Below are 17,076 nucleotides of genomic sequence, written 5' to 3' on the forward strand. Positions count from 1 at the left end.
CAAAAAACACAACTAATATAAATATCAATTTATCAGTTAATAACAATTAATATTATTAAATTGATGTAATTTTAATTGAACTAATTAACACATATTAATTGCCAATTAATTAACAATAAATGCCAATAAAGAAATACAATCTCTTTAATTATTTACATTTAATTATATGACACCCTATTACCCTATAAACACACAACCCACTACACATAAAAAAATCATATCGTTTAATCACTTAATAATTATTAATGACCAATTATGTTTTAATTAGCAATAACAAAAAATTAAATATATTAGCACATCAACTCTAACTAATTTAATTAAATAATGAATAATCTTTTATTACTAATTATTTATTAATTAACAATAACAAAAAATTACTTTTATTAGCACATTAACTCTAATTATTGTAATTAACTAATTATTATTAATTAATTACCAATTAATTACTAATTACCAATAACAAAATATTCAATATATTTGCACAATAACTCTAATTAATGTAAATAACTAATTATTATTAATTAATTACCAATTAAATATTCATTAACAATAACAATAAATTAAACATATTACCACATTAACTCTAATTAATTTAATTAACTAAGTAATATTAATTATTTACCAATTAATTATTATTTAAAAATATTTACATAAATATATAAATTAATAATTTATTATTAAATTACTTCCCACCCTATTCCCCTATAAACCCACAACCCGCTCTGATACTAAAAACGCAAAATGTAAACTAAATTACTACATTTCAAACATACATTTAATAACATATTTAACAAACATATAAACAACATAATAAAATACATAACACTAAACATAACTTCGATATTAGTAAATTTCGATATTAGTAACATAAAAACGATATTCTGTCTGTCGATATTTTAGACATCGATATTCTATACCATCGAAATTTAAACTTCGATATTATTGTATATCGATATTTAAATTTCGATATTTTGTCTGCCTACCATATCATGCGGTATACTCTGCGATAATTAAATGATATGCACCTAATTGGTCCGTGTTCTGGTGATTTTTGGCGTCCTACCTGGCGTTGAACTGGATGTTCGGAATATATATATCTATACTACTATTATAAAGGAAGAGCTTTGAGGCTTTGAGGAGGGTAAAATCGGGAACCACAGCGCTAATCCACACACCTGATACATTGTTGTAATCCTCAGGGTGTGCAGATGGACATAGGCTATGTAAAGTTAAAAAATACGTTATATTAAAAAAATTTACATTATAAAAAAAGTAGTCCCCTCGAAGTTGCGCCGGCCGCGACCTGCGTGCTGACGTCAGGAGCGCAGGGAGAGGCGGCGTCCAGGAGCGCGAGGAGGAGCGGCAGACATGGCGCGGGGGAGGAGTGGTGACGAGCGGCGGACATGGCGTGGGGGAGGAGGTGAGGAGCAGCGTACCGGCGGGAGGAGCAGTGACCAGTGGCGAGGAGCGGTGAACTGAGAAGCGGTGGCTGAGGTAAGGCTCCGGGGGACAATGCCGGGCAGGCGGGGGTCGGGGCAGGCGGGGGACGGGGACTTACACCAAAACAGAAGGATCGAATTTAGATCGGCTGAGGTAAGGCTTCGGGGGACAATGTCGGGCAGGCGGGGGTCGGGGCAGGCGGGGGACGGGCACTTACACCAAAACAGAAGGAGGAGCGGTGAACTGAGGAGCGACGGCTGAGGTAAGGCTCCGGGGGAAAATGTCGGGCAGGCGGGGGTCGGGGCATGCGGGGGATGGAGACTTACACCAAAATAGAAGGATAGAATTTAGATCGGCTGAGGTAAGGCTTCGAGGGACAATGTCGGGCAGGCGGGGGTCGGGGCAGGCGGAGGGGAGAGGGAGTTACAACAAAACAGAAGTGTACAATTTACATCGGCTGAGGAAAGGCTCCGGGGGACAATGTCGGGGCAGGCGGGGGTCGGGGCAGGCGGGGGACGGGGACTTACAGCATCTGCATTGGAGATTTATGCAGAGCGCCTCAACACTGGGCCTTTGTGACATCCGGAGGACAATGTCGGGGCAGGCGGGGGTCGGGGCAGGCGGGGGACTGAGCGGCTGGGGGCCCGGGTTGCTGGGCAATGTCGGGGCAGGCGGGGGTCGGGGAAGCCTGATTGCTCCCGGACAAGGTTGGGACGGGCTGCTAGTATATAAATAACTCCTTACTCACAATTGGGATGTCCTGCTACAATTAAAATCAACATTTTTGGTCACCTTATTGAAGAAATCTACATTGAATGCAGATCTTCTTTGTAATCTCCTACCTACCTTAAGCATTTAAACTGGTGAGATCAGTGTTAAACCAGCACTGTCTGCTTGTAGAGAAAACAACATTCTACACCCAACCAATGCCGACAGGATTTCCCCCAGGATGCAGTACTGATACGGTGATGTTTGATGATGTTGATGATGGATGAGTGCCAAGCGACTGATTGATACTTTTGAACCACTCTGCTGTATCTCACACCATGGATCAAACCGTTCTACTTTCTGGACTCAGTAATCTCAACATCCAGGGTACTGCTGTTGGCTGGTTTCAGGACATATTAAGTTTAAGAACTCAGGGGCATATTACCAACAAGTAGCGATATTTATTGCTAAATAGGCTTAGCGATGATTTATTTATCGCTGAGCATCGCTGGAATTTATCGCTTAGATAACGTGCTATTAGCAACGTTTATCTCCAAATCGATAATTTTAAGGCGATATCGGCAAAATGCGTGAATATCGCTGAGAATACAGCGATATTCACGCATTAGCGACGAAATGCTCTTAGCCATGTTATCCACCTCCCATTGGATAACATGGCTAAGAACTGGTCTGAGCAGGTGTTAGTATTTGGAGATATTCGTGCTTAGCGCGAATATTTCCATCACTACGCCTACCTTGCTAATAGGCGATAGCGATGTTAGCGACTGTTTTCAGTCGCTAACAGTTTGGGTACGCCCCCTTTGCATGTCATTAGCGATAAATATCGCTAACATGCAAAGTGGGCCCCAAACCGCTCGCTATCACCTAAAAGCTGTCGCTAACTGCTGTTAGCGACAGCTTGCTAACAAGGTGATAGAATTATCGCCGCTTAGAGGCCGAAAACGGCTGCTAAAGCAGCGAAAATTCCCTATTGACACCCTTGATAATATGCCCCTCAATATGTAACATTACCCGTCTAGACTTCATAAATCTATCATCTGGCTTGCCGTGTGCCTCCGGGTTCAATTTGGTTACTGCTCATTTTCACCCATCCTGTTGCCCCTCTACCGCATATTATCCACTCTTTTTGATAAATCTTTTATGCATGAGAGTAAAACACAATTATGTTTAGAATCTGTAAAGGTCTCAGCTTCTGAATTAACAACTTTCACTACTCTACAGCAGTGAGTGACATTTGGTTGTAGCACTATCTGCTAGCATCCAATGGTGATAACACTGAGATATGGCTTTCCTTCATCCACGCCTCACTGTGGCCCTATCCGCTTGGCCTCATTTTCATACCACTCGCCCACCAGTGTCACTTGTGTAAAAAATCTTGGCATCAAAATTGATTTGAACCTACATATGTTTTCTCAATTGGGCACAGCCAGAAACTCCTGATTTTTCCAATTCGTCTAGAAAGGGTCCCATTTCTCCAGGTTTGGCTTCACTGCACTAGTTACTCATTAAACAGAGAAATGTCTTCAAATCTTTGTGCCTAGAACACACATTGATTAACAGAGATATCCTGTATTAAAGTATTAAATGGCACTACTAGGAACGTTCCTGCATTAGTGGCCCAAAAATAAGTGAATTGCAACTGGAGGTATGTTCAATTGCTGAAGTGAATGAGATGTGCTGCCTGCCTCTGATATATCTCTCTGGAATGATAGGTGTGCATTGTAGGGTGTGGGGAGGGGCAGGGCTCTCTGGTGAGACCTCTCTCTGTAATGATGGGTGTGCTTAGGATGGTGTGGAGAAAGACTGGCCTTTCCTTTCAGACCTCTCTCTCAGCTGACCGGTGTGAATCCAAGGGTGTGAGGAGGGACTGCCCTCTCCTTTCAGACCTCTCTTTCAGATGACGGGTGTGCGCAGTAGGGTGTGTGGAGGGACATGCCTCTCTGCTGACACCTCTCTCTGTATTGATGGGTGTGCATAGTAGGTTGTGGGGAGGGGCAGGGCTCTTGTTTCAGACCTCTTTCTCAGATGGCAGTGTGCATAGTAGGGTGTGGGTAGGGACTGGGCTCTTCTTTCAGACCACTATCTCAGATGATGGGTGGCATAGTAGGGTTTTCAGACGAGCCTTAACTCTACTCACAACTCTTCTCAAATCAATGAGCATAAATAATAGAGTCTGATAAACACCATATCCAGTAAGATTCCTTCATACAGTAACAAGTGTGCATAGAAGAGTGTATGCAAACATCACCTACTACTACCTACGTTTTATTAATTACTGCGATACTTATCTCTTACACACTTCCTCTCGAAAACAAGGACCACAATATGCATTCCTACTAAGAGTGTATTGAGAACTCATCTACTCTTTTTACCATAAATGATACCGCAAGAGTCCCACAAGATTGTAAAAATTAGTTAAAGACAATATGCATTTATTTTCTTCACAGTAGTTATTCCTTAGACACCGCCTCTCTAAATATAGGGGGCAGCCTGCCTTTCTAGTGCCCCCTTTTATAGCTTTTTTGCCAGAGCAGATGGGGACTCCGCTAAAGGAACTTCCTGAACCTTAATATGGCTTTACAGGAGAGGATGTGGCATAACAGCCTCAGCTGCCGACTTCAGCGTCATTGGGAGCCAGGTTCGAGTCTCAGCGTCACCATGCTGTGATTTTAGACAAGTCACTTAATCTCCTCCTGCCTACAATTCAGCACCTTTAGACCTTCACAGGTGATTAGCCGTGCTTTACAAATCCTGGATTTATTTATTTATACCCAAATCTGGGTAACAATGATTTAGCCTTTCCTTCCAGGTACCTTCCTGTAGCCTTCGCTACGACCAACCACCTGGCTACTTCGTGGCACACTTGCATGTACTGAGAGAGCGAAATGTGTGTATCTCTTTCCTTCAGTGCAGCAGCCTACCAACTGCACATTTTAGGTTTACTCACAAGTGTGTGCCACTAAGCCCACAGCGGATCACACAGGGTCAGATTCATAGTAGATCCAAATGGAACAGTTTGCAGACAAATAGCAGTATTAAAGTGTAATGTATAAGATTAAGTAAAATGATTGTGATATATTTTCAACAAGCATTTGAATATTTTTCACATGAACACCTTATATCACACATCCTAAAATATCCGCAGAACTAAGACAAGTCATTTGTAGACCAAGTTTCTCAGTGATTTATAAATGTTAATATTTTGGGAGTATGGCTTATTTGTTATACTCTACAGGAACAAATATTTCTATGTGTGTGTTTCTGCTGTACTCTGGTCCATAAGATATTTTTCCCAGGTGGACAGACAAAGTGTGAGTATTTCATATTGTAATTAGTAATCTTCCTGTGGGGCAGGTAGTGTGATAATGTAACACATAAAAGTTGAAGGGAGCATGCTTGCAATAAGGCTAACCACTGGAAATCGCTCGGGGTAGCTTTCTGGCCTATCATTCTTTTGCTCACTGTGCCACCTCAGATTAGACCCAGCCATATGCAAATCAGGCTTGGCCCTGGTCCAATTGGAAAAGTTCATCCTGAACTGACAAGCCAAGTCCTCTCCAAACCAGAACTCAGGCAACCCAAGGCTGGTTTCGCTCTTATTGGGGCTCTCTAGATGGGTGTAGCTTTATTCCAGTGACACAGTGAGCAACGGCCCACATCTGGGCATTCCTTGGCTACTTAGGGTGTTATCAAACACACAAAAGGTGATGGGAGAAGGCTTGCAATAAGTCTTTTTACTGGCAATCGCTCGGGATAAAACTCCAACCCATTGTTCTTTTGTGCATCATGCACCTCTAATTAGACCCAGCCATATGCAAATTAGTCTTGTCCCTGCTCCAATGGGAACAGTCCAGCCTGAACTGCCAGGCCAGGTCCTCTCTGAATCCGTACACAAGCAACCTGGGACCGGTTTCACCAGATTGGGGTTCTGATAAACACCATATCCAGTAAGATTCCTTCATACAGTAACACGTGTGCATAGAAGAGTGTACGCAAACATCACCTACTACTTCCTACGTTTCACTAATTACTGCGGTACTTATCTCTTACACACTTCCTCTCGAAAACAAGGACCACAATATGCATTCCTACTAAGAGTGTATTGAGAACTCATCTACTCTTTTTACCATAAATGATACCGCAAGAGTCCCACAAGATTGTAAAAATTAGTTAAAGACAATATGCATTTATTTTCTTCACCGTAGTTATCCCTTAGACACCGCCTCTCTAAATATAGGGGGGCAGCCTGCCTTTCTGGTGCCCCCTTTTATAGCTTTTTTTGCCAGGGCAAATGGGGACTCCGCTGAAGGAACTTCATGCACCTTAATATGGCTTTACAGGTGAGGATGTGGCATAACAGCCTCAGCTGCCGACTTCGGCGTCATTGGGAGCCAGGTCTGAGTCTCAGCGCCACCATGCTGTGATTTTGAACAAGTCACTTAATCTCCCCGTGCCTACAATTCAGCACCTTTAGAGCTTCACAGGTGATTAGCCGTGCTTTACAAATCCTGGATTTATTTATTTATACCCAAATCTGGGTAACAATGATTTAGCCTTTCCTTCCAGGTACCTTCCTGTAGCCTTCGCTATGACCAACCACCTGGCTACTTCGTGGCACACTTGCATGTACCGAGAGAGAGAGTGTGTGTCTCTCGTTCCTTCAGTGCAGCAACCTACAAACTGCACATTTTGGGTTTACTCACAAGTGTGTGCCACTAGGCCCACAGCGGATCCCACAGGGTCAGATTCATAGTGGATCCAAATGGAACAGTTTGTCGACAAATAGTAGTATTAAAGTGTAATGTATAAGATTAAGTAACATGATAGTGATATATTTTCAACAAGCATTTGAATATTTTTCACATGAACAACTTATATTACACATCCAAAAATAACAGCAGAACTAAGACAAGTCATTTGTAGACCAAGTTTCTCAGTGATTTATAAATGTTAATATTTTGGGAGTACGGCTTATTTGTTATACTCTACAGGAACAGATATTTCTATGTGGGTGTTTCTGCTGTACTCACAGGTGGACAGACACAGTTTGAGTATTTCATATTGTAATTAGTAATCTTACTGTGGGGCAGGTGGTGTGATAATGTAACACATAAAAGTTGAAGGGAGCATGCTTGCAATAAGGCTAACCACTGGAAATCGCTCGGGGTAGCTTTCTGACCTATGATTCTTTCGCTCACTGTGCCACCTCAGATTAGACCCAGCCATATGCAAATCAGGTTTGACCCTGGTCCAATAGGAAAAGTTCATCCTGAATTGACAAGCCAAGTCCTCTCCAAACCAGAACTCAGGCAACCCAAGGCTGGTTTCGCTCTTATTGGGGCTCTCTAGATGGGTGTAGCTTTATTCCAGCGACTCAGTGAGCAAAGGCCCGTTTCTGGACATACCTTGGCTACTTAGGGTGTTATCAAACACACAAAAAGTGATGGGAGAAGGCTTGCAATAAGTCTTTTCACTGGCAATCGCTCGGGATAACACTCCAACCCATTGTTCTTTTGTGCATCATGCACCTCAAATTAGACCCAGCCATATGCAAATTAGTCTTGTCCCTGCTCCAATGGGAACAGTCCAGCCTGAACTGCCAGGCCAGGTCCTCTCTGAATCAGAACACAAGCAACCTGGGACCGGTTTCACCAGATTGGGGTTCTTCAGTCATGAGGCTTGATTCTAGTGACACAGTGCGCAAAGGACTGACCACGAGTGATTGCCAGTGGTTAGACAAATTGCAAGCATTTCTCCCATCACCTTTTGTGTGTTTGAGTGAGATGATGTGGCCAATGCATCACTAGTATAATGTAACTTTCTTTTACTTCTTATCTTGAACTCTTTAAGCTTCAAGTTTGATTGTGACATGTTACATATCACCTTTGTGGTTATTTTCGATTATTTACTCAATCCCTTTTGCCTACACTATAGCAAATTGTGTATTCCTCAGCTTTAACACCTTGGGCGGGGCCAGGATTCTGCGCCTGGGCGGTACATTCCGATCGCGGGTGTGGTCGTGACGGCCAGGAGCCGTCATCAGCACGCGAGCACTGTGTGCCATGATGGCTCCCGGCCGTCATCAGCATGGAAGGGGTTAATATACGTGATATATTTTATTAAGATGAATGTTCTTATCTTTTTTGTTAAAAATGAATCTGTTGTCATTGTCACTAGTAAACAATTATGCAACCCCACATTAGCTACATGACTCTACATGGCAGACCTCCTTAGAAGAAATGTCCTATTACAGTCATGCTGTTAGGCAAGATGATTCTTATAGGATACAGGTTGGCACAAACCAAATGGACTTTATGGAGGGGCTAAAGATGGTCAGCATTTTACCATCTGTCCCCGGCACCTATGCATCTTCCAAGATACTATCATCCCCATGAACATTGCTTCATACATTCTCAAATCAAGAGCAAACCTTGTTTGCACACAATATAAGATTCCAAGTCAAGTACAAATTGTGCTTGGTCTTAAGAGGAATTTGTACAGCTAACACTATAAAAACCTGAGTATTATCTAACAATACTGGGTGTGAACGATAGCTAACATATTTTACTTCCCATTCCAACTGGGAAAACTCAGAAAGAGGTGTAAGTATTGCCCAGGTAACACTGAGACCAAATGTTTATGGTATATCTCTTCCATGATTTTTGTGTCCAATATTATCTCCATTGGGTGAACAATGGAATGTAAATAACACTCTAAAAGTAAAGGTGAAGTGTGATGGAGAGTGAGTGAACTATTGAGAAAATGTGCATACTAAGTGGAATACATGAGGGCATATGTGGGTAGCAAACTGTAACTCAAGAGAGAGTTCTGTCAGGGTGGGAACCACCTTCACACATTTCCACTTCTATACTCTGCCTTTTGAGTGTGAATGTGTGATGGACAGGCATTCATCAATCATGATGCCTATTTGCAAATGGAAAGCTCTAAAGATGGACCTTATATGCACTTTGATTCCAGCTGTTTGTAGAATGCCAGAGGCTCTGACTGTTTCAAAGGTTCACTAACACTGTATCCTTCTTTTGGTCACTACAGGTGTTTGTGCAGACACTGCTATCCTCTCCGACGCTTCTTGTGACTCCTGGTGTTTGGAGCGTCAGCCTCCAGGTAATTTTAGAGTCCTTTATGGCAACGAGGCTGAAGGTCTGGACTCGGTGCCACCTCTGGCGCAGAGAATTGGCATCTGCTTGAACTTCACTGGAGGCACCCTCTCCTTCTATAGCACCATCACCGAGGAGCACCTCGTCACCCTGCCCATCATCTTCCCAGGCCCCGTTAGACCCTTCTTTGCCCTCACCCAGGGTAAGCTTGCCATCTCGTCTGGACTACCGCTCCCAGACTTCGTCTTCAGCACCAAGTCCTCCGCCTACCGAGCAGGAAGGGGCAGGAGATGCAGTTGGCTTCACGACATGGCTTTCCGACCAATCTCTCCATTTATCCAAAGATTTGAGAGCCTCACGCTGGACACGAGGACATCATATGATGACATGAACATGTTTTATAAAGCTGAGTCCCTATGCACGCGGAATTTGAAATCTGAATATGAGGCAGCGAAAATGAGGCCAAAATAAGGAAGAGATTTGCATCGAAACATAGATAACAAACTATGTCACTTTTGATACTTTCAGCCCCCCCTTTCATCTGATAATCCTCAGAGTGCCTAGTCTCATATTAACCTAGTCCTCTTGGTGGAAGACAAGAAATGAAATGAATTTGTACTTGTAAGAAAGAACTCAAAGTGCACAGAGACATCCTACTCAAAACTGCGACGGAAAGGTGTTTAATACGATTGTGCAGATGTTTACATTATTAAGGAAACCACAGATGAGAATACAAATGTAGTTGAAATAATTCATCCTAAAAATGCAAATATCAAACTTTAAAATCTAGAAAATGTTTGTGTAATTATCAATAAGATGTTTGTGTCAGAGTTATGCGGATTTTAAGTATGCCTGGGAGAAATTATTACGCAATTGTAATCTGATGAATTTCAGTAATTACTCATTCGCCTTATGATGCAACATTACTGAAATTACACGATTATGCCTGCTTGAGTAATTAAGAATAAGATGGGGCATAAAATCCTATCCCAGAAGCACAGGAACAATGAACTAAGGGGCATTTGTACAAGGATATGGTGCAGCTTGGCGCTGCTGCAATTTTTGCAACACAGCACTGCGTCATTTTCAAAACGCAGGGATGCAGTTTATGTACAAGAATATGACAGACCCCTGTGTCTTCCCTAGCACTGGTGCTAAAAATAGCTGCCTGGCACCGACACAGACACCCTTGCGCCATAGTGTAAGGGTGCCTGCAACGCACGGATGACTGTTTATGTGCAGGAAGGTGTCCCTTCCTGCACACAAACAGTCAATAAGGGCGTTTTGCTCTTTCTATGTGTGCTGCAGTATGCAGGAGAAATAAAAGTATTTCTCCTCATTGCGCCATTCTAATGCCTGCTTTTGCACGGAGTTAGTTTTTGGCACTACCTCAGATTTACACATCCTTGTAAATCTGGGGCAGCGTCAAAAAGCAATTGGTGTTGTGGTGGAACGTCCATAGCAAAATCCATGGCACGCCCCTTTCACACAGATACCTGCGTGAAAGGGTACCATATTTACAAAGCGGCATTAAGCCATGCAAAGTAGCTTAGCGCCGCTTTGTAAATATGGTGCAGGGCATTGCGCCACCAGAACTTAGAAAAAAGTGATGTTCCGGTGATGCAATGCTCTCGTAAATATGCCCCTCAGAGAGAGCGAACTGCTGCTCGCTACTGCTGTTCATGTCCTGTATCATTAAGTGCTATTTTCTTAGCATGAATTGCATCCTCTGGCCTATTTCGAACGTGAATATGCATCTTGAACAAAGAAAGTAGCACTAAATGTAGGATTACACTTTAGGCATAATTACAAGTAATTTTGCATTAATTACAAGTAATTACACTAGAGAAAACTATGCCAGTTTCGTCCACCCCTAATTTTAAGCCAATCAAATACAATGTCTCAAGTGAGGGGGGTCTGCCATGGTCTGATATTAATTTGCATTCACAATTACAGAGAAATGAATTTTTAGTAAATCAATTAAACCAGTTTAAATTGAGTTACTATAGTATTAAATCTAAGTGTGTTTGCCTCAGACAGCTACTGAGAAAATATTCTCACCACCCATTATGCCCTTTTAGATAAACCAATCACATAGATATTCCCGAATACTGTAACAAAGCAAACCTTCTACTAAACATAACTGAAGGCAACTGTCTTCAAGGAGTACAAGGCAAGAAATTAGAATACTTCTTCTTGACTAAGAGCAATAGGTAAAGTCTATGCCCTGTGAAAGATTTCACATTTTGTACATTTGTACCAACTCTATTCTTGTGTAACTAGAAAATCCTGTTGTTTGTTATACATGTACTAAGAACAATTGATGGATGGAATGCTGAACAATACCAAATATTCACCCTCCCCTCTCCCCCCCCCTTCCCCAAGTACAGATATCTTGGCCTACATCCATTGTTTCTTTTTTTTGCTCCCCATGCCACTCCAGTTTGTTCCCAGCCATATGCAAATCAGTCTTGACCCTGCCAAGGGAATGCCCAGACGCAACTCCCTTGCACTCTGTGTCCCCGGATTCAGTCTAGCCTGGCTGATGAGGGGTGAAACCCCGAAACCGGTCCAAGGATGTTTGTTCTGGTCCAGGGAGGACCTGGCCTGGCAGTCAGGCTGGACTGTTCCCATGAGGAGCAGGGTCAAGACTGATTTGCATATGGCTTGGTCCAAACTGGGGTGGCATAATGAGCAAAAGAATGATGGATTAAACCCAGATCTTTTGACTGTGGGTGAGCAGTTGAAAAGTTTCAGCACTCCGCCCATCATCTTATTGTATTTGCTATGATATAAATGTATGCCATATCATTGCCTTTGCGCTTGCTCCTAGAAGGAAAATATAATTAATATATGAATAAATGCACACATGAATGCAGTCTAGAGGGCACCCATGGCTAACATGCTACAAACTTATTTCTGGGTAGCTACATGTGACTCATATAAACCAGCTGTAGCACCTCTCCATTGATCAATCACTGGAACTTTTACCACTATGGCAAGATCTGGAACTACTTACAAATCCTGGTATATACTGTTTGCAGTCCAGAGCTGTACCTGCGCATTTCTCCTGTGGCTAGTGCGTCATTGCTGGTTGCAATCTGTGTCATTGCCAGCATTCTGGAGCTTCAGCCAAACCTGAGTTGAGGAAGAAAGTTATATGTAGAAAATAAAAGATGGCTTACTTCTAAATAGTACTGTAGCACAATAAGTTAACCTTTTAATACCTTGAAGTTCAGATTTTCTATACTTGGAGCTTTTTGGAACTAGCTAGAACAGACAACCAAATTTATGAGATGGGCAATCAGTACTGATGCATTAAGAGCCTGATTTTCTCACGAACATGGTGTAGTAGTGATGTCACCAAACTGAGACATCCAGTGAATGATGCTCAGCAAAGGCCATACAGTGTCACCTAGTTGGCAGTGTTACATTGCTCTTTACTCAGACATGACTCATTCACTCCAGGGCCCATATTTATGAAGCATTTGCTTTTTGTCACAAGGACAACACAAAGACGTCAGTAATATTTACACAGCCACGCAAGGATTGATTTCTGAGGCCTTGCACTGCTCTATAAAGAAATGAAACGCAAGTCAGCTGCTTGCCTTGCATTATGTTACATTTCAGCTTGGGAGGCGCTCCATGGGTGAGCACAGGTGTAAACATGCATCCAAACATGGATGGCACATCCCAGATTTACAAAGACTTGTTCATTTCATTTCAAAAATCTTTATTTCGATCACAGATCATAAAAGATACATAACAATATATATACACAGTTAAAAACTTATTAAACATGAGTGATCCGATAGTTAAAATGTATAAAAAGCGAGGGATACGATGGATGCGCTATAAATTTTCAGAGGATCTTTTATACAAGTCTTTTCATCACTCGGCTTCGAATAAACCACATGGAGGTTAAGAATTTCGATAGGGCAAAGACTACAGTGGGAGAGAGGTCTGACTTTAGAACTCTATAAGCAGGTTGAAAGGATCTGAAGCCCAAGTTCCTGAGTAACGGGACCAGCCAGTATTTCCTGCTCCTCTCATAGCCCCTGCAGAAGAAAACACCGTGGACATCATCCTCCTTTGGATGGGCACACACTGGGCAAGTTGCTACGGTGCAGCGGGATGACCAAGACGCTGTAAATGATGCTAAAGGGAGGCATCCGTATCTCCATTGTAATAGTAATTTCCTCGTTAACACAGGGGAGATCGCATCTAGAGTCCTTTCAGGGCAGTAAGAGTCTTTCACTTTCAGGAATAGGTGTGTCAGAGATCCTTCTCGACTATCATTGATAGCTCTTGTGAGCATTAGTTCATAGTATGCTCTCACGAGTACCTTTTTTGGAATCTTTATACAAGAGTTTGAAGGGTCCGTCCATAATTCCGGGTAGCCCAGTTCCTCGAACCTTTCCTTGATGTAGGTCAACCACGGGATCTTTTTAGCATTCCGTAACTGCAGGAATTCCTGCAGTTCCTCTCTGTAGATTTTGAGATCAGGGCTGCACCACAAACGCCTCCAAAAGGTTAAGGGTTTAAGTCCTAGCTCCTCTGTTATTGATCTAATTCCCAGATCTAATCTGACGGGGAGTAGGGGAGTGCTCTGAGGGAGGGAAGTGACCTGTCTTAGGAATTTGTTTTCGGTGGACTGTAACTTTGAAAGTGGAGAGTAACCCCACAGCTCACCCCCGTATGTGACGCCCGCCCGTGCTTGGGTTTTGTATATGTGAATAATTGGGGTTAGAGGGCGATAAAAGGATTTGTTCGCCAGGCGCATAGTGCCACCCGCCAACTGAGCCAGTTTGATGGTCACTTTAGCCTGATGCGACGTCCACGTTAAATGTTCATTTATAGTGATCCCCAAGTATTCAATATTGTGCACTCGTTCTAGTTGTACTGTGCCTAGCCTTGGTGGTGCTCGGTTCTGGGGGTTGGGATTCAGAATCATAAATTTAGTTTTTTGGGGGTTGATTTCCAATCCCCGATCAGAGCAGAAATCTAAAAAGCCATCCAGGATGCGTTGAATCCCCATGGGGGATTTGGACACCTGGGAATGTGTCAAAATGCTATGCCTCCCCAAGTGAGGCACAACAAGGAGAAATATCTTTATCTCTCCTAATTATTTCCTCTTTCCAAGTGTTCTGCATTCTGCAGTACACATAGAAATAGGAACATGCCTCTAAGGAGTATTTTTACTGCAGGAAGGTGTCTCTTCAGCTACAAAAAGGTTCCTGCTTCTAGCATTGGCACCCTTGCGCAATAATGCAAGGGTGCCTGCACTGGTGCTAGGCTGCACACCGTGCACCAGAGCAAAGAGAGAGCAGAAGAATAGGACACGTTACAACGCAAACATTTACAATGCTTGCTTTTACAATGTGGTTTTTAAATCGCAACATCCATTACAACACATGATTTTACAATGCATGCCATCACAAAGCATTTTTAGAAACTACATTTAGAATGCATTCTATTACACGCCCGGGACAAGGGCGGGGCCCTCTAAGGCCGAAAGAGACCGGGCCAGGCTACCCCTCTTGGTTCCTGCACATTAAAGTATAAGTGGCAAAACTGTTCTCATTTTTTTATATTCTCGTTCCTTTTTTTTCTTCTTTTTTTCTTGCTCCCAGTATTGACTAAGTTAAAACTGCTCTAATTCTACATCCTTGTTTGACTGTTTCCACTGATTCTATTGATCCTATTTTAGGGTGGCTCCTCGAGACTTTTTCTTCCTGCTGTAACTGGGGACAAGACGCCAAGCCTGTAGCACGTTCCACGGACCAAAATTTTGGGTGATCATTCGCTGAGCAAAGGTGGTTTAACCCGGACACAAGTACCGAGTGACTGGAATTTTGAAACAGTTGAAGGCTCAGCTTATATTCTTATCTTTATTGGCACCGGATTGTATTGTTATTGAACGTGATTGGGGGAACTCTCAACCATGAGCAAACGGAAGGGTTCTGCTGGCACATTAGATGATTTTATTATAAGAGCTGAGTCTGTACTATGTCACGAAATCGAACTCGCACAAAAAAGGCTATCAATAGACCCTTCAAAACTTCCAACGTATAGCCTATTTGGCACGCAGTTGCCAACAAATGCATTACACTTAGACTTAGATAAGCACACTGATACTACCCAACTTGTTTCAAACAACCCCACTATAGAATTAATGGGGCCCTTTATTGCAAATGAACATGCAAGCCCCGGGATTTCAACCAGACTACGAGTACAGAAAACAGAGAAAACAGTGGGAACGTCTAAAGAAAGAAGTAAAAATTCAAAGGGGGGAAAAGAATAGGCGAAAAAAAAGGGAAAGTAGGTGGAGCAGGGAGAATGTGTAATGGGGATACTAATGTATCAGAAAGTGAGGAGATTTGGTGCAGAACAATAGGGGTGCAAACTGATGATGACAATTTTGTCCAGGGTAAAGGGAGTGAAGTTGTTGGAGCAGTAGAACAAACAGTGGTGGATATTTTTAAAACTGACCTAAACTCTGTTCAGACTCAGATAAATGAATGTATGGATAGTAATTTGAAGGCCATGGATGATACAATTGCCAAGTTAAACAATAACATAGCACAACTAGGTATCACGATTGGGGATGGAAATAAAGTAATAGAAGAAGGGGCAAAACTAATAGTAGAACTCAGGACAACTCTAAGGGACAGTAAGGAAACCGGTGGTGATAAACATACCTTGAATGAATCTAGAATGGAACAAATAAACACCGCTGGGATAGGTAATAGAATAGATGACACAGGGGAAAGCGAGCTACAGAGGAAGGATGGTATTCGACCAGACACTAGAACAAACAATTCAGTGAGAGATAGTTATAGGGCAGCAATGTATAGCCCGAAGGGGACTGATTTGACCCCCATCGCTGACATTCTGAAGTTACCCCCTGCCACATGCCCCTATGTTTTAGTTTTAGTTGGTGTCCGTGCCCTGAAAAGGGAACAGAAAGAATCCTGGTATAATCTTAGGAATAAAGCAGTTGACTGGCTTACTAAGTATATAAAGTATAACCCCAATACAATAAATGAAATCCTGATGGTGCGTAGGGTAGGGTGGGTGGGTGATTCCTCTAAGGACATACAAGGAGACTGTATTGTCATAAATTTTAAACACCCTCACGTTGTCCGCACCCTGCTGAAACCACACGAGGAGATGTCATCACAGAGTACCAACATCCATGCCCTACCCCTAGGATATTTTTATAAACCAGTGGATATAACAATTAACAACAAGTACGGCAATTCCCTATTCCCAGAAACTTTTAATAGCTTCCAAGTGTTATCATCGTTGGAAGTGGTAGATTGACTGCAACTGGCAGATGTTTTTGTAAACGAATCTTATGTAGAAGAGAGGGAATCAGAGGGGACAAATTAGGTACTAATCAGGAACCACTGTGAGGAAGTGGAAGTAAGCGGGGCATGTAGTGTAAGCGAGAATGTGCTACCATTTCCAATAGTTTGCAAGCGATGTCAATCGCACAGATAATATATTTAGTGATGGCCACATGAGAGTTGTAAGTCCTAGGGACCATGTTGATCTGAAAGTGATTTCATGGAACATAGCGGGCCTAAAAAGGAATGCCAGGGATCCTGAATGGAATGACTACATTGAAACAAGTGACATTTGTATCCTACAGAAGACCCGGGTAATAAAAATGCCACTTAAGGTAGGATATAAAACTTTTCATATACCGGCTGTCCCATCGGCAAGAGGAAGGCCCTCGGGTGGCTTAGTGATATGAGTAAAAGTAACCCTTGACATCAGAGTC

At 42.5% G+C, this 17,076-nt stretch overlaps 1 protein-coding gene across 1 annotated transcript in view; it reads left to right on the forward strand.

The window, feature by feature from the left end:
• LOC147684085 (uncharacterized) overlaps positions 1-9,882 on the forward strand; it is a 48,324-nt gene extending 38,442 nt beyond the window's left edge. Inside the window, exon 4 of the mRNA XM_086944948.1 lies at positions 9,223-9,882. Within this exon, the coding sequence (XP_086801074.1) occupies positions 9,223-9,758 (536 nt within the window). The 3' untranslated portion in view covers positions 9,759-9,882. The remainder of the gene's footprint in view (positions 1-9,222) is intronic.
• Positions 9,883-17,076: the final 7,194 nt, after the last annotated feature.

Source organism: Lissotriton vulgaris, chromosome 11, assembly GCF_964263255.1.
Source record: "Lissotriton vulgaris chromosome 11, aLisVul1.2, whole genome shotgun sequence".
Classification (NCBI taxonomy): domain Eukaryota; kingdom Metazoa; phylum Chordata; class Amphibia; order Caudata; family Salamandridae; genus Lissotriton; species Lissotriton vulgaris.